This window comes from Chironomus tepperi, unplaced genomic scaffold (assembly GCF_022539635.2).
Source record: "Chironomus tepperi strain 1889 unplaced genomic scaffold, CSIRO-AGI_Ctep_v1 contig_415, whole genome shotgun sequence".
In the NCBI taxonomy this organism is placed as follows: domain Eukaryota; kingdom Metazoa; phylum Arthropoda; class Insecta; order Diptera; family Chironomidae; genus Chironomus; species Chironomus tepperi.
This window is the reverse complement of record NW_027226537.1, coordinates 313,594-338,284: the sequence shown is the minus strand read 5'-3', so window position 1 is coordinate 338,284 and position 24,691 is coordinate 313,594. Positions and strand designations below refer to the sequence as shown.

General features: G+C 31.7%; 2 protein-coding genes across 4 annotated transcripts in view; both read left to right on the top strand.

Moving 5' to 3' along the window:
- Positions 1-12,734, top strand: part of Madm (MLF1-adaptor molecule) — a 33,464-nt gene extending 20,730 nt beyond the window's left edge. The window contains exons 3-10 of the mRNA XM_070648949.1: positions 6,353-6,577; positions 6,651-6,781; positions 6,888-7,378; positions 7,446-7,602; positions 7,681-7,867; positions 8,236-8,355; positions 8,523-8,652; positions 10,683-12,734. Coding sequence (XP_070505050.1) covers positions 6,353-6,577; positions 6,651-6,781; positions 6,888-7,378; positions 7,446-7,602; positions 7,681-7,867; positions 8,236-8,355; positions 8,523-8,652; positions 10,683-10,798 — 1,557 coding nt within the window. The 3' untranslated portion in view covers positions 10,799-12,734. The remainder of the gene's footprint in view (positions 1-6,352; positions 6,578-6,650; positions 6,782-6,887; positions 7,379-7,445; positions 7,603-7,680; positions 7,868-8,235; positions 8,356-8,522; positions 8,653-10,682) is intronic.
- A 7,038-nt stretch (positions 12,735-19,772) lies between these two features.
- Positions 19,773-24,690, top strand: Miro (mitochondrial Rho GTPase). Of its 3 annotated transcripts, none has more exons than XM_070648961.1 (7): positions 19,773-19,996; positions 20,616-20,889; positions 20,950-21,106; positions 21,449-21,698; positions 21,758-22,953; positions 23,319-23,357; positions 24,293-24,690. In XM_070648961.1, exons 2-7 carry the CDS (start codon positions 20,715-20,717, stop codon positions 24,417-24,419), a joined length of 1,944 nt encoding a protein of 647 aa, XP_070505062.1. In that variant the 5' UTR covers positions 19,773-19,996; positions 20,616-20,714; the 3' UTR covers positions 24,420-24,690. The 3 variants fall into 3 exon arrangements, with proteins under 3 accessions (XP_070505062.1, XP_070505061.1, XP_070505063.1); XM_070648960.1 differs by having other exon boundaries at positions 23,319-23,381; XM_070648962.1 differs by lacking the exon at positions 23,319-23,357.
- Position 24,691: the final 1 nt, after the last annotated feature.

Here is a 24,691-nt window from a genome sequence, read left to right as displayed (position 1 = left end):
ATATATTTATGAAGAAAGGCGCCATAAATGATAAGATAAAGAAAGCTATTTCTTATTATTTCATTGACGACACTTATTGAATTAAATGACAAATATTATCGGCAGTGGAAATAAAAAAAAATAAGAACGAGGATTTTTCGCGTGTTACGAATTAAGCATTGCAAATACGAATGTAAATATCGTATCTATGTTTAATTTAAGAATAATGAAAAATAGACCTTCTTGTTGAGAAGGAGAAACCTCACAATAACAAGTTGAAAGTTGTTTATAGGAACAAAATTTTGCGCATTTTTTTTTTTGTTTGTTGCTAAATTGAAATTTGATCGATTGGATATTTTCTAAATTTTAGGGATCAATTGATTTCAACTTTATAATTGATAAATTGACTATAAATATATATCATAAAGATGTATCTTTATTGGATGCTTTATGTTGCCAAAATTGTTTATTCAGAAAAGCCTAGGATTGATCAATGTGGGGTCACATTGTCACACACTAGATTGAGGTTACTGAACTCAAACCAAGACTTACTTACTTCGCTGGCCATGCAAATCAATCGTGATCCATGACCTTCTTCAAATGACTCCTAAAACTGGCTCTATCGCTAGTCACCTCTTTCCAATTTAATATCAACCCAAGACATACAATATTGCTACATTTGGACCAATAATTTAAGATAACAGCAAGAGAAAAAATTCTTTATCTCGAAAGCTGAATTCTCGATCGATAAGCAAGTTTTGTGGCATTTAGATACGGAGGTGTTCAACCATTATTACTTAATACTCAGAACTCGATCAGAGTGCAATATGGAGTCGAGTTGAATGCTTTATCCACAAAAAAACCAAGTCAGCTTCGAGTTCTGATACTCTAATACTTATTTAATGCTAATGCTTAAATGAGCACGAGGACGTCCAAAGAACTCATGGAAGTAAACTGTTGATACAGACAATATTGCATTTGACATTGAAAATTGGCAAGCAGCAGCCAGTGATAGGTGCAGTTTGAGACATTTGAGGGAGGTCATGAATCACAATTGATCTGTACAGACAGCACAGAAGTAATGATAAGCACAAAAAAATTTGTCAATCAAAGTAAAATTTTCCATTGTGGCTAGCCATTCGTCATATTATCACCAAAACCCCAAACTGTATCAAAATTTTTGATTGTTTTTTCAGTATCTATGTCGACAAGATGTGAAAAAGTAAATAAAAATGTTTGTTCCTTTACGCTTTACAAAAATTATACAATGGCATGCCTTTCTTCTTTACACTTATTTTATCTACACCCATGTGTCTGCGAGAGATTCCTAGTAACAGCAGTATTTATTCTTAGTAGTAAGCAATCACGGGTAAAAAATGTAAGTCACATGCAAAAAATAAAAAGACACTGCGCAAATTGTCATTCTAACCTATATGATTATAATGTTTTCACAATGATAACGCCTTAATTCATGTAAATGTGTATGTTTGACAAAAGATACTTGTGAAATATGACAGAACAAGTGCTCACAAGGTTATTTGGAAAGATCTTCGCAATGTGACAATGAATTTTGTTTTCTTTACTAATCTCATGATTATTTTCAATTACTCAAAAAAAACCTCAGCATTTGGTTCACACGTCAAAAATATCATTCTTGTGGCATTCAAAAGAAAGTGTATATTTTTTGGGTTTACGGATGATTATTTAAGTTTTTTAGCATGCTGATGTAAAAATAAATAAGATTTTTGTGCCGTCTCCTTCAACCTCAACTGAATTTTTGGAATGTTGAGAGTCAAATGCAAATTTTAGACTTTTTTTTCACAATTTTTAAATTGCTTATTTAAATATTAAAAAGATCGCAATAGCAGAGATAAGAGTCGCAGAGGCAAATTTAAAGGTCACTCGTGTTTACATTTTTTCATATATTAGAGGTCGTCGATTTAATTTGCTGTGCCTGATCATTGATCTTGTTTGTTTACTAGTCAATTGCAGTTGTAGATAATTAGAAATTGCGCTTTATTAAATCATTAGACTCTAATTACTTCCTCACTTGCTTCTGTTTTTTGTTTTTTTATTTTCGTAATTTTAAGCCTCTCTAAATTTTGAATGTCCAATGTCATTCTCGTGTGCCTTTTTTCCTTCTTCTATTTCATAATTGAAAAGTTTCAAGGATTGAGTACGTTCTTAAACTTAGCGTATGTCTCCGACGTCACAATGTTTTTCTTGCCTTGAAAATTTATCTTATTTTTTTCTGTTTGTTAGCTGTAAAGAGCAACACTGTTGCCCAAACTGTATACACTATTGTAATAAATATTTTGAATTAAACATGACATTAAGAATTAATCAAAATTGCAACATTTTATACAATCCATCAGAATTTTAAATTAAAAATATTTAATACATCCCGCCGGTGAATTTTGATTTGTCATAATATGTCTGTATGTATAATGAAAAAAATGAAATCGTTTACAATTCATATGAAACAATGAATATTGGAAGTGAAAATTAATGGAGCATGTTTATCGTAAATAAACGTATGTAAAAGTTTCGTTAGTGCGCTCAATGGCGGAGATTTTTTTCAATCAGTAGTCGACTCAGTAGTCAGTTGACTTGTTTTACAAAATGAACAACAATACGTTGTAACTGGTTAATGGCAAGTCTACTTGAATAGTACTCAATATCCCGAACTAGCAGAAGTTATCGAAAGATAGAGCTGTCTACAGACGTTCTTTAAACGCGGCAATGGGTCACTGTGCGCCATAGCCAAGGAAGTAAGAAGTGAAGTAAGCTACTTGAATAGCACAACGTGTTTGCTATAGCATCGCTATGTCGCCGCATTAGCAATCACACGTGAAGTTGCCGTAATAGCTTCGTAGAGATTGATTTCGAATAATTTTTATGGCAAAAAATGCGGTTCGCCGCATTGTGTCGCTTGAGTTAGTCATAACGTACTTTTTGTCTACTTGGGGAATCAAACAGTACTGTAACCTAACAGAACATGCTTTCATGGTACACCAATACCACTACGGAACCTAAAAGTGGTCTCTATGTCTGTTAGGGTTATATGTTGCTTAAGAATGATCCAAAGCTACTAGCACTGATTTGAAGTCTTTTGCAAAAAGCTGACTGCGCTCAGCACAATAAGTGTGGATGAATAAATTCTACCCAACTAATAATGAAAGTGACTTTTTGTTTCTTTTAAAAATAAACCATCAAATTGATATTGATAAGGCTTGTAATTTGATGCAATAACCGGAATAACGTAAAATTAATTTTTTTCAGGAACAGAACAAAGAGCGATAAATAAAAATGAAATAGGCATTTTACGCTTTAAAGGTTTTTCCATCCATCATTTATTGCTTTTGATTTAAAATAAAATGTTCTCATTATTGAAACACACATGTCGATTTATGTCTACGTACGTGGGTCTTGCTCATTATAAATTGATAATATATTAGATTCTTATTGAGCCTTGATATATTGCCAAAATAATATTCTTCTGTTTATTCTGCATCTCGCACAAATTTAATAGTTCTCATGATTAGTCACCATCTGTCAATTCTTGTCTATGATTTATTGACGTAAGCTACTTAGAAAATTTGGCAACTTTGTTGCATTATACTCACTCACGTGTTTCTGAGTAAGGCATTCACACCTTTTCTAAGTTCTGATTTAATTCTGTATAATTATATAAGGCGTGTCGGATAGACAGCTATGAAATTGTTTTTGCAAATGTCCTGATTCTTTCATATCTCGAATTAGCCAATGCTTTTAGTTCATTGACCAACCCAACCTTCTGCTGAAATATTCTGCATATATTTCCTAATTGACACTCAAGGATCAATTCATTGATTCTATATGAAGTCATCTTCTAACGTCCTTGTCATGTCTAGATTGGTGAAGATGTATGATGTGGCATATTGGCCTACTATATCGCTGAGCATGTCATTAGATCAGTGCCTAAATTAAGATTGACTCAGACAATGTCGAGTAATTTTCTCAGAAGTATCTTGAATTTTGAGTAGTCTGACCACAATAGACTTGCATGCATTAATCGATTATATCAGACTATATCAAAATTCATCAAAAATAATAAGAAAGGCATGACTCACTAATCACATTTCAAGGAAACTTTCCCATCTATGTCAACACTGAAAATGAAATGAATACATTTCACGCATTCAGTTAATCAGATTACGAAAATACAATTGACATTCCTTTATTTCTCTATAGAAGTTACATAAAAAACACAAAATTCTGAAGGACATGTGTCGCAAAAGTTATTTTGTTTTTTGTGCTGTAAATTCGGCTTTGAAACTAACCGAGTTTAACTGGAAATTTGATTGTAGAACATTTGTCAATGGGTATGACAACCCCAACAGTACAATGTGTTCGCTAGGGCACTGATGTGTCGTTGAAGTGGCACTGTGGTTGAAATGTTGCGCAACGTTTTAATTTTCGTGTCACATGTTAGTGGTAAAGCTGCATCGAGACCGCGCACGACATACGGTTCATGGTTGCCAACCACTGTATTAACGACAAGAAGCAATGTTGCCCTGACAACACCGTGACAGCTGATATCAACCCATTTTTTGCGTTGTTGCAGTCAAAATGACGCATTGTGTCACTCGGGAAAATAGCCAATGGAATTTTTTTCTGCATATTTTTAAAATAACTCAGAGCTGCGAACATATTTTTGTGAGTGACATCTTGTCAAAGTCGTAAATTGAAGGTTAATGTATTGGCGCTTGAATTTGGTCAGTGCATTTTTTCATTTAGATAATGTTTATCGTAAAATATGTATTTTTACTTTTGGGATTTTAAGGAACACCTCTTCAAAAAAATTACTTTTTTAAAATTGCTGGCTTATCTCTCTCTCATGCATAAATAGATGGTCTATTTTACTCCCATTTCCCTTACGTCTCTCCGTGATGATATGCACGTCTACAAATTTTTATATTTGTTTGCCACGAGAATATCATTTAGGTAGTGGCTCAAATTATTTGTATTGCTGACATTTTACAAGAATTCAAATGCGTTAAGTTTTATGGCGCTTACTTTTTTTTGATTCCCTTTAATTTATAACGTTTGACTTTGCTTGCGCGCCTTTCATAAATCATTTAAGTTGACAGACATTGATTGAAAATGTTTGAATTGTAGACAAAGTTGTAATGTAAAGGAATTAAAAATATTTTTTTCGGCTAATTGAATTAATAGCGGCGAACGGTAGACTCTAGACACTTCCAGACAAGCTTCAACCTTGACAACTGAACCGGTTACGTGTTTGTTCATATTATCCACGAGCATGCACACAAATACACACGCAAAATATTTTCTCTATCACTATACCGTATATCGTCGCTGAGAAAACCATAAGCATTTTCTTCTCTTCACACAAGTGTAAAAAAGCAAGTTGTTGAGAAATGTATCGTCAGGTGTTTTTAAAAGAGAGATAGCATGAGAATTTTATTTTTAATCGGTACGAAAGTCACGATTTGAGTGTTAGATACATAAAGCGCATTATACTGATGAAATTGAATTTTCCCAGAACTCAATTGAAATTCTATTAATTCATTATTGGCACAATTCATTCTGGGAATATGCTGATTTGTAATAATATTTAGATTCAGAGAATTCATGAAATTAAGCATGCCATGTGTCATTTGCTCATGTTTCTAATACTCAGAATAATTAAATCCGTGTTGTCCAAACTTCTTTTGTGTCATGACACGTGGTAAGTCACGTACATGTCGTGTGGCTCATGAAATCTCTGCGGCACACATTTTGAACAACACTGACTTGAATACGTCCTGTATTAAGCTGTAAGCGAAGATTATGCTTCTTAAATTAATCAATAATATGTGAGAATTTCGAGTTCGATCATTATTCACGACACATCAAAAACATAGCTTAACACATCAAAGACATAGCTAATTAATCTTTTAATGCATGTCATAATGACAACCGAAAAAGCATAAATGAGTGTGAAATGTCGCTAACAAATAAAAATAACAACACGACTACGTCATGTTAGTGCGTATAAATGAATGAAGGCTTATGCGATGCTAAAAATAGACTTTATATACTCAATGATTTTTTTTTCATGTCTTCGTTTTGTTTATTAGAAAGTAAAAATGCTCAATGATTGTACATAAATATGTATGCTATTTGCACACATACAGAGACATGCTTCTATTGCAATAAGTATAATAAAGTTATGACGATACATAAAGAAATTTATAACACATTAAGGCTAATGACGACAATCATGCAATTTTACTTCTACTAGCGCTTCTACATATATTGTAATATTTGCAGATTTTTTTATATCCAGTATATTTATTATTTCTTCTTTGTTTATTTTGTTTTATAGGTAGAGCAACGCGATGTTCCTGGCATCGATTGTGCACATTTGGCAATGGATACAGAGGAAGGAGTTGAAGTTGTATGGAATGAGGTTCAATTTAGTGAGAGAAAAAACTTTAAAGCACAGGAGGAGAAAATTCAAACAGTTTTTGAGAATCTTACTCAATTAGAACATCCCAACATAGTCAAGTTTCATAGATATTGGACTGATACACATAATGATAAGCCTAGGGTAATGAAGCTATAAAACAAAAGTTTATTAAGTCATGATTTTTTTATAATTTTTTTACTCGTTCCTTTATTAGGTAATTTTTATAACCGAATATATGTCGTCGGGTTCACTGAAACAATTTCTTAAACGAACGAAACGGAATGTTAAGAAACTGCCACTGCAAGCTTGGAAGCGATGGAGTACACAAATTTTATCAGCACTTAGGTACGACATTTTTTTAACATTCATCTTACACGATAAAGGCATGATATAAGCGACACAATATAATTTTTTATTTCTTTTTTTTCTTCTTTTGATAATGAAATTATAGTTATTTGCATTCCTGTACCCCGCCGATTATTCACGGCAACCTTACCTGTGATACAATTTTTATTCAACATAATGGTTTAGTTAAAATTGGAAGTGTAGCGCCCGATTCAATTAATCATCATGTTAAAACATGTCGAGAAAATATCAAAAATATGCACTTTATAGCACCTGAGTATGGTGTTGTTGCTGCAAATGCCACTACGAGTACTCTTACACCAGCTATTGATATATTTTCATTTGGTATGTGTGCATTAGAGATGGCTGCATTAGAGATACAAGGAAATGGAGATTCTGGTAATATGGTGACAGAGGAGAATATTAATAAGACAATTGAAAGTTTAGAGGATGAGCAACAGAAGGACTTTATATACAAGTGCCTGAGTCATGATCCATCAGAGAGACCAAGTGCACGAGAGCTTCTTTTTCACCCGCTTCTTTTCGAGGTTCACACACTTAAACTTTTAGTCGCCCATTGTCTGCTAAATACTGCACGTAAGTCTATTATGTCAATTAAATATTTGAGAATATCCAATTTAATTTAAATTTGTTTAATCTACAGCCAATTTTTCCGACACAATAACTGATGAGATGATGAGACGTCGATATAAGCCTGATGTCGTACTCGCTGACATTCCTCGCATTAATGATTCTGTTGAATTTAAATTGGCCGATGTGCCAGCTGCTGAAAAACTAGAGAAATTTTTAGAAGATGTTAAGTACGTAATTTGGCTTGTTTTTGTTTATAAATATTTCCTTAACCTTTTTCCTATTTTTCTTTTTCTAAAAATATACAGAAATGGCATTTATCCACTAACAGCATTTTCAGCAAAACAACCACCTACACCGCGACCTCGTGCAATTTCTCCTGAAACAGCTGAATCGGTGAAATCAGCGTCGCCTGAGCCGTTAGATGTTGAGTCAAGGAGGGTTGTCAATATGATTTGTAGTGTTAAGCCATTAGAAAATTGTAATGAGCTCTTGGTAAGCAAATTGTGCCTTATTACATATTCAAGAATAATTCTGAAAGAAAATGTTGACTTTAAAAATTTTATGCATGTCGCATGATATAAAAATTTCTCAAGAAAAAGCTGTCACATGAATTTTATTTGACGTTCATGTGATATAAAAGTTTAAATGAATAAACTTTCTTGTAATTTCGAGTTTCATCCACTTATGTACGTCAATATTTTCTTTTCGGAAAAAAAAGCCGAACAGAAATCCCAACCACAAGCTGCAGTTCTTTGTTTTTAAACTCTTGACGAGATTAAAAGCCTATTTTAATCCCCATAAAAAAAACTCATTTTCTCATAATCTCATTTTTATATATTTATTTTATTTTATCAATGCAGATGACAATACTTTTAAGAATGGATGATAAAATGAATCGTCAACTCACATGCCAGATATCGCTTGACGATACGGCGATAGCTTTATCGCATGAGCTTGTTCATTTAGGATTTATCAATGATGTAAGTTTCTTAGTCACTAATACTAAGAAGAATATGATTAAAAACAAAGAAGTCGTGTGTCTGTGATGTCCAATGTTTAAGTTGATGTTGAGACATCTGGATACATCATTTGTGCACGACTCAAAAGCTGAATGAAATTAATGAACATTTTTTCTTTATTTATACAGAACGATAGAGAGAAAATAGCAAGTATGATAGAAGACACACTTTTACAAACGGCAAAGCAACAGCAGCTGCTTGGTGCAGCGAGGTTGTCATCGAATGACTGTCCACATCAAATGCCCGTACACTCAACCAGTTAGTAAAATAATTCTCAAAAAAAGAATTTTACAAAAACATAAAATAATAATTAAATAATATTAGTAATCTTAAAGATATAAAAGAACTCACACACAATGATTTATTTATATATATGTAACATAATTGAAAATAGTTCGTTATAATTTTGAGTAATTTAAATTAATTATCCACCTCACAACCAAACAACTTTTTATTCCTCTTTTTTTTAACTCGTTTCCTTTTCTTTTAGTCCTTTTGATTTATATTGTCTGTGTCCAGTATTCCTTCATACTTTATTTTTATTTCATTTTATATTCTTTTGGATGCACCTTAAAATTTATTTTAAACCAAGTTAATCATAATGTGTTCATATCACGTAAAACAGAAAAAAATGTAAAGGATAATGTCCATTTATGGATCTCTTCCAAAAATTTATTTTAACATTCATTTGTGATGGAGGAAATGAATATTTTTTTATTGTGAATATTATTTTCAAATGGATTAAAAAAAAGCAGAATGAAAAAGAATTGAAAAAAATCGTAAAAATTCTTAATCGTTCATGGACTTTTCATTGGAATTGGAATGAAAAATGATTGATTAACAATTTGATGGATGAAAAATGGATTTTGTGTTAATAGAAATGTCTGTAAATAATGAATATGTATTTGGAATAAAATACAATGTGTGAATCTTCTTCGTCCACGCCAACCCTTTTCCTATATATTGTGATTACTTGCTACATATGATTCCACATTGCATACACCATAAAATACGTAATAAGATCTTGTTACTTCCTTCGCGGAAGTTTATTTTTTTGTAATATTTTCTATGCTTAGCCATCAATCTCTTTATGAATTAAGCTTCTTCATAACCAGTATAAAATGCTTAGGTATGTAGTAATTTTTGACAGTTTTGTAAATAAGCTTATTGAAATGTTTATTAAGCTTTGTTGAATAATTACGTAAACATTTGCATACCTAAAATATGAATTCAACATTTTTCATTCATCAATCTTTTGTTTATCAAAAGTTTCAATTACTTTTCAGTCAAGTCTTTTTGTGTAAAAAAAAACTCAAATTTTTAGATATTTTTTACATCACACAAGTCATTCTTTTGACAGATTATTACGTTGCACAGTTTTAAGTCAAAGAGGGTCCCTTGGCAGACAATGAGCATACTCATCTGGATGAGTGTGTTCATGAGCGTACTCACCTAATTGAACATGCTCATGAGTATACTCTCTCAATTAAGCGTGCTTATGAGTTTACTCACCTAATTGAGCATGCTCATGGATGAGCATGCTCATACTCACCTAATTGTACGTGCTCATGAGTATACTCACCTAATTGAGCATGCTCATGGTTATATTGACCTAATTGAACGTGTCTATGAGTATACTCAATGGATACAACCGTAAGCATACTCATGAAGTCATGAACACGCTCATTGTCTGCTCATGGATGTCGTTCGTGAATTACGTTGCATTTTTTGGGATAGTGTTATGCAAGCTTTTATAAGTCACATTGTAGTGTAGCGGCACATGGTTTTGAGGTTTACGTAATTTTCGAACGATTCAAGAACGCAAAAATATTTTGTCGGACATGAAAATCCATTAACTGCACAATCTGATTAACATCAAAGAGTTTTTTATTATTTTGTTCATTTACCGGTTTAATTTCTCTCTGTTCTGATGTTTGTACAGATTTTACATCAATTTACTTCTTTTTTTTTTTTGATATCGTGACATGACCCTTTTATGGTTTTCGTTTTGCTGTAGATGGATGGAAATGCTAGTTGTATTTTTTTATTTTTGTATATATGCCTATATATATATATTTTCAAATAATCATCCTTAGAAGAGAGTTTTCTTTATATTTCTATACATTGATTTATTTCACTTGATATTCAACCAAAAAATAGTTATTTTAAATTATGTATATTATTTTCATATTATGTATTTTGATTGATGATGGACAAAAGAATTTAGACACAAAAAAAAAATCATATTTTTTTACGTAAAATCCAAATCGTTGTGATTCATTTCACAGGCATAAGTATTGAGAGAAGTTGGACGGTAGCTGATGGAGCGGAATCACCATTAATTGAGACAACGACAATTATCAACGATATAGAAAGTTATACGCCTGATATTGATAATGCCTAGGATATAATAATGAAGGATATTTATTACAACATGTTTATGCGCGTTATTTTCATAATAATAATAATTTTTCCACGTGTAACATGCTTTTCCGACATTATTGTGATGTTTAATTTCCATTTCCTGAACAAATATTGTTCGCATAAACAAAAACAGCCCGATGTACAGCTTACGTTTCCATCAACTGCATCAGATTCAGTAATTGTAAAATGCGCTTGAAAATTGTGTAATCCATAGCACATACAAACTTATAAGTTATCCCTTACCTTCGTCGACCAAAATATTAAGAATGTCATCATCTGTTCATGCTAAAGTATCTTTTTAAGAACTGGAAATTCTTAAGCCCGATGGATCTGCAATTTTATCATCAAATATTTAATTAATTAATTATTTTTAAATTTAACAAATTTCGTTCAAGTTTTCCGATCAGACATTGGACATACTCATGGGTATGCTTACATTGAGTATAGTCATGAGCATGCTCACTGTCTGTTTCGGGTTTCTAATTCAAAAAACAACAACAAAATGTGTTCAAAAAATTTGTTCTTTTTTATAATTTTAATAAATTTAAGGAAATTAATGTTTAGGCCATTACTATGTATGATTTATATCCTGTACCGAAGAAAAAAATTGTAATAAATTCATGATAAAATTGTATGACTCATCAATTGCTTTCATATCTATCGCCTGTCCCTTTTTTTAATTCTATTTATATCAAAACAAAACAAGAAAAATCATTAATTAAATTGCGAAAAAAATAGTAAACAAACATGTGACAGTGACGTTGCTTTTTATTATCATCAATAGAAGTAAAAGAATTGCAAACAGCATGTTCATGCTAAAAGGAAATCAAGTAAACAAATTTGTATCTAAAAATAAATTTAAAAACAAAAAATAGTGAAGACATTAAAAATTATGAAAGTCCAAAACCTCAGCAAGTGACATTCTGAGCGATAAACTTATTCTAGCTTAATGTTGGTTTGGCAACTACTTGAAGTTATAGTTGACATTTGATTCCTTTTTTCCAAAGATTTTTCTCCTTTAAAGTGACTATTTTGGAAATTTTTCTTAAAAGTATTAAGGAGATGATTTACCTCATTCATTATTAAGTTACTGTATTAGTGTTTTAATCTCTAAAGTTCAGAAGTCGATGACAAATTTGAGTTCGTCAAAGTTGAACATTTGTATGAAATGATATACTTCACAAGAGTTAACAGAAAAATATTTCATGCAAATTTTAATCGATTTCGATTTGAATTTTGGATGAAATCGGGTCGAACTCAATCTCTGGTTGTTAGCGACATCAAGTCGACATCGACATCTGCTAAAATTACATTCTTGGATTTAAAATCTCAAATATTTATTTGGTCGGGTTAATTGAGCATTTTTATTATAAATTCTTCATTTTAAGTTAGTTGCTAAGCTAGACTTAATCTAGATCTAAGACGACTATCTCTCAGAAAACAAAACATTTTTTTCTTGTTAATTAAAGTTATTTTGAGCTAATAATAACGACATTAATTATGTATTTGTTCATATTTTTTCAACAGTTCTTAATTTTATTTTTGCAAAAAAATGTACATCGTCGTAAACTTTAGGATACTTAACCTTAACAGACAATGATGATACTCACCTAAATGAGCGTGTTCATGAGTATACTCAATCAATATAAATGATAATGCTCCAAGGCATGCACAGTTATGTGAGCATACTCGAAGGCATCTTCAATTTTGTGAGCATGCTCATTGTCTGTTGAGGCAAAGTGATTAGGAACTAACTAAATTAAACAGTTTTAGAGAATAAATGAAGCATTAAATGCACCAATTTAAGAAAGAATTTTTTAGGCAATAAATTTTTACAAGGAATTTAGTGTATGGACAGTGCATACTTGTACTCGATCGGTGCATATTGAAGTGTTGTCAACACGGCGACGAGAAGGGTTTCTGAAATTTCGGTTTCAAAGAGACTAGATAAGATTTTCGAGTCCGAGATCGAGGCTACAAGGGAATTCTTTCAAGAATAGATCTTGACAAATCTCTCTAAGGCTCCGTCTCGATTTTGAAAACCCTTAGCCACGAGGTGTCAATGAACTTAGAATCAAGTGACAGTCTCATGACGAAGACAACTAAATTTGCCATTACCCAAAACTTGATTCTAGCAAAGCTGGGAGTTAAGTCAGATTTTATATTGAAAAGTCGATTCAAGTCGACTCGATTCCATATAAAATTCGAATCGACTTCGAGCTCTGGAATCAAGTGGCTATCACTTGCCGAAAGCAACTAAATTTGACACTTGAGTACATTTGGTTCCCTGCTTGGTTCTAAATATACAGTATATCCAATAGCTTCATTGCCATAGTGACAACACTTCAATATGTCCCGATTGGGGTATGAACAGATATATAATTATTGCATGAATAAACGATTAAAGATAGTAATACAAAAAAAAAGAAAAAAATAATTAATTGAATAAGGAATGTAAAATCAAGTTGAAGTTGAAGCCCAACATGTCGTATTAGCAAAGTTGATGTGTAATTAAAACAGAATAAAAAAAAAATTTATATATACTTGAGCATATAAATCGATAAAATTAGTAAAGATTAGAATGATAATGCTACAAAATCCTGAGTGATTCACATGAAATGAGAAAGAATATAGTAAAAGGCTGTAATTTAGTAGTGTTTTGAGATTATCTTGATTCTACTAAGTATTAGTCTTTAGGACGCTGTGTTATTCAGGATAAAATAAGGAATGAAGTGCGTATGGAACGAAATATAAATAAAAGTTAAAATTAAGCACCTTCCAGAATGATAAAAATGAAAAATTTTACTATTTTTTATTGTAATAAGTAATTGGTATATTAAAAGAATTGATGTAGGATTATATTAAAATCAATAATCTTTTTAAGATGAAAATTATATAGTGACTGACTGTTTTTTCGCGCTGTGAAGCACACACACACATGAGAACAAAGAGGAGTAAATTGTGAAATAAATATAATATATTTTAATTATTTACTTTCATTTAGGACAGAAACAGAATTAAGAGATAGAACTGTAAATTTTTCATTTTTTTCGTCATATGAGTCGTATAAGAAGGAGATAATTTAGGTACATTAATTAATTTCATGTATATTAAAAATATAATATATTTTTCGAAAAGAAATTAACACGAAACGATTAAGGACGCGATCGTCATCATCTCATTTGTATAATTTCACTAACAAATGACTGAATTGATTGAAAATATTTAGCGAATACTGCACGAACGGAATCCTTTATGATTTTTTTTATTAAGGATTGACATTTCAAGTTATATTAAGGCATTTATGATTTATCGTGCATAACTGAACTGGTTTATAGACGTGAAAATTCCATGCAACAAAAGAAATTTTATGTTTTGCTTCTTGAAGATCAGAAAAGACTTTGTATGTGTTAGTGCAAGCAAATTGACCGTTAAATAAATTTTCAAAAAATTCACTAACAGTATCACAAAAATTAACAGCTGAATTGATGAAAATTTTTACTGATGTTAGTGAATAATGAGCTTTTGTTAGCATTTAAACAAACATACACATGCAAAGATATTAAAAGCTCCTATCCAAGAATAAAAGAAATTTGCCAATTTTTCACCTGATTTAAATAATTCTTGACATAATTTAGCCTTCTGATTAAGCTTAACAGAAGATTTTGTGTTTCTGTCCCAGCATTGGTATTTCGAATCAGAAAGAATGGGTTTTGTTGACAGGCACTCGCAGGTCACGGGATTACAGGCGAAATTATTTACTGTAACCATCTCAATATGACATGCTCTGACAATGAGCGTATGCCTGTCACCTAGATCAACGTGCTTATGGTAAACTCAACCACCTGTCACAGGTATCGCCTGTCACAGGTGATGTCGACAATTTTCTGCCTGTCAGCATGACTTTGTCTGTTCATGTCTGTCACAGGTTTGATGTGAAACTTTGATTGACAACATAAAGCTTTTGAGATTTGAACTCTTTTCTCTGAAAACAAAAAAAAATTTTGCTGGTTCTACAAGTGACTTAGTGACACAGCTAATTTTGTCTCAGGTAGACCTGTGACAGGTTTACACAAGTTTTAATGGCGACACCTTGACAGGTCAGGCCTGTGACAGGCAGACAGATGACCTGTCGGCGTGACAGGTTACATGACAGGTAGCTTTTGGTGCGACAGGCCATCACCTTGTCAGACCTTTGACAAGTCAACAGGTAACGACCTGACAGGTGTAACAAACTTGTGTTACCTGTCATCGCAACTCTGTTTCGAATAATGTGTAATCCCGGAATTTAGGACATTTGATCCGAGATTGATCTTGGAATTGAAAACCCTAGTCAAGAACCCCTGCGAGAAGCTTAACATAACTCAGCAATTATCAGACACAAAATGGCAAAATTTTATTAATGCTAACGATTCTTCCAAATTTTCAAAATGACTTCAATATCTCAAACATAAAATTTTTATATTTTTCGTTACACTTATTTAAAACAGCAGCCGAAAATAGCGATAAATTAAGGATATAATAAATCAATAAAAAAGCAAAAATATATTTTTGAATTAAACATTTTTTAAGAAATAACTGATTGTAAATGATGAAGTAAGAATTTATCCTTAAAAATTAAATTAATCAGCATAAATCAACCCTTCCTTCCTTTGTCATATCTCTCACTCTCTCTCCCCTCTGTCTACTCACACGACATAGATGCATTATAATTATAAAAAAACACACCCCACAATAATGAAGATACATAGAAGGATTTAAAAAACAATATTATGAACATAAATCAACCATAAGTAGGATTAACATAATTAATTAATTCAATACAATAATTACAATATTGATAAAGAAATTGACTAAATTAAGAATAAGAAGAAATATCATCGGCAGAGCTGGAAGTTGACTCGGAATTTGTATGGTTCCATACAAAATCCGAGTCAACATCCATGCTCTGATCATCGGGAATCCTTAGTTTCAAGTAAAACTCAACTGATTTGAAGACTTAATGGCATGTCCATTGACCAAACTCACAAATTAGAATGCAAATGTCTGAATAATTGTCACATCAATAATACAATTGTCAGCAAAATGCTTAAAGGTGTGTCGGTCTACGACTAGCGACTCAACCTGACATAACAACAAAATTTTCTATCAAGATTGAGAAGTTGACACCCTTTTATGCTAATTTGTGTATGGCTCAACATAGCATGCCCTTTAATTTTCATGTCTCTTGAGGACACAAAACAAAATAATTTTTTTTTCTTTCCATTCTTCCTCCTACGTAATGAAATGAAGGTGATGATGAGAACAAGAAAAATTTACAAAATAGATGAAAAACAGAGGAAAATGCAAGGGGTGTGAATGTGTTGGAGATATGTGATGGAATGCTTTACTTGGTATCAAGACTCAAAGTTAATTTGACTTTTCCATCCAAAATCTGAATGGACTTTATGCTGGAATGCCAGAAAGTGAGCCTGTCAAGGAATATCCTTAGAACAAAAGGGGGTTGAAGATATGAACATTTCAAAATCGAAAAAGTCGTTAAAAAATTTTGAATTTCAAAAAACCGTTAAAATGTCTGAAACTCACAACTACATCCTAATATCGACAAAGTTCAACCCAAGGAAGCATAAATCACTCATTATCTTCAACATGTCTGCACCCTCTTAAGAAAATAATAATAAAATAATAGTAATAAATCTTGTAAGTCAAAAAAAAAAAATGATAAAATAGCTTGAAATATATTTAAAATATAAGCTTATTTGCTAGTCATATCGTCATATAAAAAAGAAAATGAAACTCTAGTAATCCCAAAAAAAAAAAAAAAAAAGGAAAAATCGACCTCCTTCTCTCCGTTTTTTAGTTTTCCTATTGTCGAAACGAGACATGAATGAAATCCATTCTTCTTTAGTTAATTCTGTGGACATTATTAATTAATGAATATTTTTATATATTTTTCAATTAGCACGAGAAATTCCATCATAAATTTTAGATAGTTAGACTAAAAATACTCAACAATTGAAGAAAAAAATTGTTTTTGATTTAGGAACCTTAAATAAAATAATTGCTATTGGTGTGTTCAGATTTTTGAGTGTGATGAGACGTGACAATGCCACAATGCGACAAAATCATCCGTCACAGTTATTAAAGGGCAACTTCATGTCTTGCCGTTAATACGGCGACGTAGCGTTGCATCAGCTAACAAACTGTGCTGTTCAGGGTCACTTTCCATCAATCTTCTTTCTTTATGACCTGACAAAACCGCACTGTCAATAAGTTCAGTATATCACACTCAAAAATCCCAAAAAAATTATCATTGGCTCAAAAAGTTTGTGAGAATAAGAAAATTTAGTCCATTGAAGAGAAAAATTCATTTTTAGTAGAAATTAATGCAATTAACTCGAGCAGCATGTTGCGGTGAATTTCATTTTCTGCCACAACAAAGAAGAGTTCTCACGGTGCAATCAATCCACTGTGTTCATGGACAACACTCTGCTACAGTGTTGTTCAAATTGTGTGTCGCGACACACAATATGTCACACTAGTGTGTCGCAGAAATGAAAATGACATGAACCACATGTCGTGTGCGGTTTCGGTTGTGACTTACCACTAAAGTGACACAACAAAGTTTAGACAACACTGCTGGCATGATGTTAAATTGTGACAACGTTGTGCTGCTCGAGTAAACATATTTACTGCTCTGTTCTTCTTCATCTTATGTCTTTCATTCTATTACTCTTTTAATAATAACAATTTTTTTTTCATCCATTTCAAAGACGACGATTGATAGCATTTTAATGATTGTACAGTCTCAATACACGTAATTTTCAAGTGATTTTTTCCACGTGAAAAAATTCAATCTTGATAAAAACCCGAAAAAAAATAATTATTAAATTTGAAATAATTTACGACTCTGACAAGTGACTGTCGATGATTAAATGCTATCAGCGAGAAATCTTAATTTGACCACAATAATAAAAAAGAAAGAAGTCAAAGAAATATGCATTTTATATAATTTCTATAGCTGTAGATTATAAATAAATGAATGAAGACCCGATCGGGACAGGTTTTTGATGGCTGTCAAATGGATCCATTTGACATGGGATCCAAGCGGCAATTCTTATAGCAGTTAACATCCAAATTGTCACTTAGACGCTATATAGAAGCCACTTGGATGACATGTGGCTGACACTTGAACGACATATGACAGTCACTTGGATGCAATGTTGTAGACACATTGACACCATCTGACAGTTATTTGAACGTAATATGACAGTCGCTTGGATGCCATGTGACAGTCGCTTGAATGTCATATGACAGTCATTTGAACGCCATGTGACAGGAAAACTTGGAAGCCATTTGACGGCCATCAAAAACTTGTGCTGATCGGGAAAGAAATGATAAAAAAAAATCAGCCACAACTATCAAGAATAATTGGCGCTTATACAGTCAAAAAACGCTCTTATATTATAATAATGAATATAGTATATATAAAATTAATTAAATAATATAAAAAGGCAGATATTGTAAATGTTTAACTATTTAATTAATGAAAAAAAAAAATAATAATGAAATAAATTGTAATTTTAGAATGAAAAGTGTGATAATTTTTTTAAAAAAATGAAATGTTAAGAAACAAAAAATCAATGAAACTTGAAAAGAAAATGAGAAACCTCGTATGGATCGTTAAGAAATACCAATCAAGCATTAATTAATTTAACAATATCTCTCTTTATAATGATGATAATAGTTATCTATTTCACAAAATAGCCAAAATTTCTGATTAAGTTCTATAACTTCTTATTTTTTTCATTTTATTTTTTTAGTAAGGCATTCAAAAAAAAAATATTAACTTTTCTTCTGGAAGTATATATGAAAAAATACGCGCGCATTGATTTTTTTATAGAAATACCAATAAAAAATTTATAATTTATAAAGATGAGAAAATAAAATGAAAAACATTTTCTTAAAAGCTTAAAAAAAATTGTGTCTTTAATGCTTTTTTTAGTGTCTCTTTCAGAAGTTTTGGATGAGCTTTCATTTCAGACATTTGTTGACATTTTTGCAGGTCAGCATCCATCGAAGAACTATGAGATCCAGTCGAAAATGGTAGACATACGCATCTAAAACGCAGATATATAGACCTGCGTTTCTTAGCCAAATCCTAATTCAAAACTCAACTGTCCGAGCGACACAAATGAACAAGCTCGAATAACAAAAGCCGTTTAGTCGATTTGTCGATTTAAATCAAAACCGACACTTAGTCAGAGTCAGATTGTTGATCGATTAACCCATTTGTGCTCTCCATTTGGTGTTGATAAAAGGATTTTGATAAATCCTAAAAAGCTCTGTGGCGGAGCTTTCTTCATTTGTGTCATTCAGGCTGATCTTAAGCTGTATGATGTCATTTATGGTCAACATGCTAAGGAATAAGAATAGGAAGTCAACTGACCAATGTCAGTCAATAGCCAGTGTTGATAATGTTGCAATTGAGGTTGTTTTCCTTAAACCAAGATCTACAGCCAGATTATAGTAGGACCATTCTCATCATAGTATTTTAAAAAGTGATTACGTTTCAGAACATAACACAGAAATTACTTTTCATGGATCAGCAAGATCAGTTAGTAACCAATCTATTAATAAATATAATTCAAAACGGATAAATTTTATGGAATCCTATTTAGAACATTATAAAATAGAATACATTTCCTACATAAACATACGCATAAAAATAACGGCTTTTAAAAATTTGAAAAATTCATTCAGCAATTCAAGGTTCATTTCATTTGAATTCAAGTGCATTTTTCTAGCTCAATTCTTAATACAATTAAGTTATATTTGTGCAACATAAAGTTTATTATCTTTAATTATGTTACCGAATATTCAACAATAAATCGGATTTACAATTTTCCAACCATCAACGGTCAAAATAATTTCAAAATATTGAAGAGAAAAAAAAATAAAAAAAGTTGACTTATATTTTAATATTAAAGAAAAATACCGAGACCAACGCGATTACAAGAGTATCATCGATCTAGTCACGAGATAAACACGATTAAGTGTTACAAGCAATAGAATAATTAGAGGAATCATGCTTAAAATCGTGAAAAATTAACAAAAAAATTGCAAATTGTTAAAATGTGAAGGTTTCTTATCAGAAAAAATAAAATTCATTAAAAAGGTGATTGTCAAAAAAAAGTTATGTGCGCTACAAATTAAACGAAGAAATTGTGCCTGCAGAAATATAATTACACGACGCCAAAGGTTAAAAATAGCCGTAAATGAGTTGATCTTGACATTAAATTGAATTTGCAAAAAATTTTCCTTTCAAGTATTGATTTTCGCAAATTCTTTTATTTGTGGTTTTATGATGAAAAATTGCCGATTTAACATTCATTTACCAAACATACAGTATAAAATGCCATGGTCACAATGAGATCATAATATCTCCCGCAAAGAATAGTGTGTAAACTGAAATTTCTTAACATCCAGCAAAGATGTTAGTTTGTTATTGTATGATTAATCTACGTTTTTCACAGAATAATGCTAGAAAAATGGAAATGAAAAGCGGTACATTTCTCTTGATTATCATGATAATAACTGTGCGAAAATCAAAACAATCACAAACAGTAGCAAAACCTGTGAATTTAAAGCTATTATAATTAAATAGCATCAATTTCATAAAAATCCAAAAAGTCTATTCGAATATTATGCAATACTAGCATTTTGTACAGCACTTTTGTATATACCTACCGTCAAAAATATCATTCATACATTCATTTTTTTTCTTTTTTTCTCAGATTGTAAGGAATAAGCAAAATATATCAGAATAGTTTGTGAAATATATAAAATTAAGTAGACAGCTTAGCATAGAGACTTAATTAATTAATCAATCAACAATGGTCGCCTCTTCCATTGCATCAATTTCGTCATCAAATTTGCTGAGACGAAATGTTAGGATATTATTAGTTGGAGATCAAGGCGTTGGAAAGACATCGCTCATATTATCGCTTGTTAGTGAAGAATTTCCAGAAGAAGTTCCACCAAAAGCCGAAGAAATCACCATCCCAGCAGGTACTGTTTATAATATAAATTCTCAAAATTCACTCAACATAAATTTTGATCCATTTTTAGACGTAACTCCAGAACATGTACCCACCAATATAGTCGACTACTCGTCAATAGAACAGAGCGATGAGAATCTTATTGAGGAAATTGCAAAGGCGCACGTGGTCTGTGTCGTGTATGCTGTAGACGATGAAAGCTCGCTTGATCGACTCAGTTCACATTGGTAATTTTATACTAATAAATAAGTCATTGGAGCAGAGCTTTTTTTGCAATTTTTTGGTAGTTTACAGTCTAAAGTCTTAAAAAGCAATATACGCAAAAATATGCCATAACACACAGTCAAAGTCTCAATAATAGACTTAGCAACATACAAAAGTCAAGTGTAAATCCCAAAGCCAATAAATGACATCAGAGTCTATAATTTCTATTTAAATATGATTCACTTACTCAACATCATCATCATCATATTGTAGTAGCTGCTGCATGCGACTCATTTATATTGCAAAAAAGTGCTCCAAAATGCCAATTCACACGATTTAAATTTAATGACTTTGCATTATTTTAGGCTACCATTCATCCGTGAACATTCACAAGGCGAGAATCGAAAGCCAGTCGTGTTAGTAGGAAATAAAATAGATCTTGTTGACTACTCGACAATCGATCACGTTTTGACGATCATGGAGGATTTTAATGAGGTTGAAAGCTGTGTTGAATGCTCGGCAAAGACACTTCATAATATATCAGAAATGTTTTATTATGCACAAAAGGCTGTACTTCATCCCACTGCTCCATTATACATAATGGAAGAGCAAGATGTGAGTGCAACAATGTTTATGCTTTGAATTATAAATTAATTATTCAATTTTTCTTGCAGTTAACCGAGAAATGTAAAAAGGCACTTGTGAGAATATTTAAAGTTTGTGATATAGACGGTGACGGCCTATTAAATGACTATGAATTAAATCATTTTCAAAGACGATGCTTCAATGCACCATTACAGCCAACAGTTCTTGATGAAGTTAAAGCTGTACTAATGAAAAATACACCTGATGGAATTAGAGATGATTGTGTTACACTGAGTGGCTTTTTATTTCTTCACTGCCTTTTTATACAACGTGGACGAAATGAAACAACATGGGCGGTTTTGAGACGTTTTGGATATAATGAAACCTTAGAAATGAGTAAAGATTACTTATGTCCAGCAATAAAAATCCCACCAGGATCCAGTACGGAGCTATCACATCGAGGTCAACAATTTCTAATGGCATTATTTGAGCGAGGTGATAAGGACAATGACGGTGCACTTTCACCTGATGAATTTAAGCGAGTATTTAGTGCATGTCCAACACCACCATTTTCAAGTGACATTAAGCGAACAGTTCCAACAAATGATAAAGGATGGCCAACATCACATGGATGGATATGTAGGTGGTCACTACAAACATTCATAGAACTTCCGAAAACTCTAGAATATCTTGCCTATCTTGGTTTTAATGTGCACGAGAATGAATCACAAATAGCCGCAATACATGTGACACGCGAACGACGAATTGATTTGGCCAAAAAGCAGAGTAGTCGAAATACTTACATGTGCCATGTCATAGGGATGAAAGGAGCTGGAAAGACAGCACTATGTAGAGCATTCTTAGTTGACGATATGAAGAAACTTAAAGATAAAGACTTGCGTGGAAATAATCAATATTGTATAAATACAGTTCAAGTTTATGGCCAAGAAAAGTATTTAATATTGCGTGATATAGACGTACGTCAAGTGCTGGATCCATTGCAGCCATCAGAAGTTCTTTGTGATGTCGCTTGCTTAGTTTATGATATTAGTGATCCGAAATCATTTGAATATATAGCCAGAATATACATCAAGTACTTTGCCGAAAGTAAAATTCCAGTCTTAATTGTCGGTGCAAAAGGAGATATGGATGAGAAAAGGCAAGATTATCTTCTACAGCCAGTCGAATTTTGCCAAAAGTACAAATTATTACCGCCTCAATACTTCAGCATAAAGCACAATAAACGCGATCTGTACGTTAAGCTCGGCACGATGGCGTCATTTCCGTAAGTTTATCATGATTTTCTTTGATTGATTGCTTTCTTTTTCTGTTTCTCGCCCTTTCAGAGATTCACTTCCATTTCGTCATTAATTGATGAAAATAGGAAGTAAAATGTTAATTAAAATTTACTTTCTCTCGACAGTACATGCAAAATACATATTTACGTATTATTTGTAGTTGTTTCTTCTAATTCATAGTTACATATATGGCTAATTTAAACTTATTGGATATAAATTTTTCACACGCATATCCTTTTCTTTTTTTTCTCTTTCTGTCTTCTCACCTTCTCTTTTTTATGTACAAAACATGTATTTTTCATTCACATATATTCTTATGATAATATAAAACTATGACGATTTGCGGATATAGACGCTTCCAACCAGCCTGGATATTATTTTATAAACACAGGTTCGTTCAACTTTGGGAAGAGACGTAAGTGGATAAATATTGACTAACATTGGATATATTTTATAAATATACCTTCTGTCTTTTTTTCACGTTTTATACAAGCTATGGACTAGCATAAAACTACAAAAACCTATCTTAATTTTATAATAACAATTTTATGAGGGATATTCTCTTTTGTTTCTAGACTCTAGTTCCTTTCTATCTATCTATTTATTTGCATGTACATTTGTTCTATACTTGTTATCATTTATTTTAACATTTCTGTTTGTAATATTCTCTTCCAACTTATGTTTTTATGTGTTTTGTGTTCAAAATTATTTTATGCTCCCTTGTGAAGATTTTTTAAGTCACTTCTGTCAGATGATGTTCTATTTCCAGAAGATTCTCTGTTTTTAATTGCGATTGAATTATTAAAGCAGGGATGACGAGTTAATGTAGATAAATTGACATAGGAAATTCGTTACCCTAGTATTTATGATCCTTTAATTTCTTTAATTAATGCAGACTTAGACCTTTCATTACGTTTAAATGCGTATACTTGCATTACGTACGTAGACTTAGCGTAGATTACTTTACGTAAAAATACGCAGGCTTTGATTATGTACAAATACGTAAACGTAGACTTTAAGTTACGTACAAATTACGTAAACGTTGACTTGTATTCCGTTGAAATACGTAAACGTAGGTGTGAAATACGTAACAAATTACGTAAACGTAGACTTACTTTACGTACGTAAAATTAAGTTACATATGAAAATGTACGTAAACTTACGTAGTCTGAAATTCCAAAAATATTTCAAATACCTTACCTACATTGAAACATTTATTACCATTACTACCCCCTGCAAACATCTGACAAAGTAGAACAAAATAAATCTTTCAAGGTATATCCTTCATTCCAACTTAATTTAACCATATTCTTTCTCTTTTTACAGTCAACTCAAGCACTTTGGATTGATGACAAATGATCCGATGATTTGGTGGAAAACAGTATTAGGAATAGCGACATGCTCGCTTGTTGGATTTTTTGTGGTGAAGGCTCTTCATACAACGTCGCGATGAATATGAAATTTTTAAAAAAATTAAAAAAAAAAGATACAAAATTGAAATTTTGAAGTTACAAGAGTTATGTACATAGTAAGAAAGGAACATTTCTTATTGCACTTTTCATTTAATGACGACATTCATAAGAAAAAAAAATTATATTTGAGGAAAAGTGAAGGAAATACAATGAAAATATTTCATAATTATATTTTTTTGTTTGTTTCATTTCATTAGTTTGTACCTAATTAATTAAAGCAGATTATTATTTTTCATGTAGAATGTAAATATAT

Coding starts and splice junctions, on each gene's coding strand:
- Miro (XM_070648960.1), top strand. CDS start 20,715: ATGGTCGCCTCTTCCATTGCATCAATTTCGTCATCAAATTTGCTGAGA. Junction 21,699..21,757: donor ACATAATGGAAGAGCAAGAT/GTGAGTGCAACA, acceptor TTTTTCTTGCAG/TTAACCGAGAAATGTAAAAA. Junction 23,382..24,292: donor GTTCAACTTTGGGAAGAGAC/GTAAGTGGATAA, acceptor CTCTTTTTACAG/TCAACTCAAGCACTTTGGAT.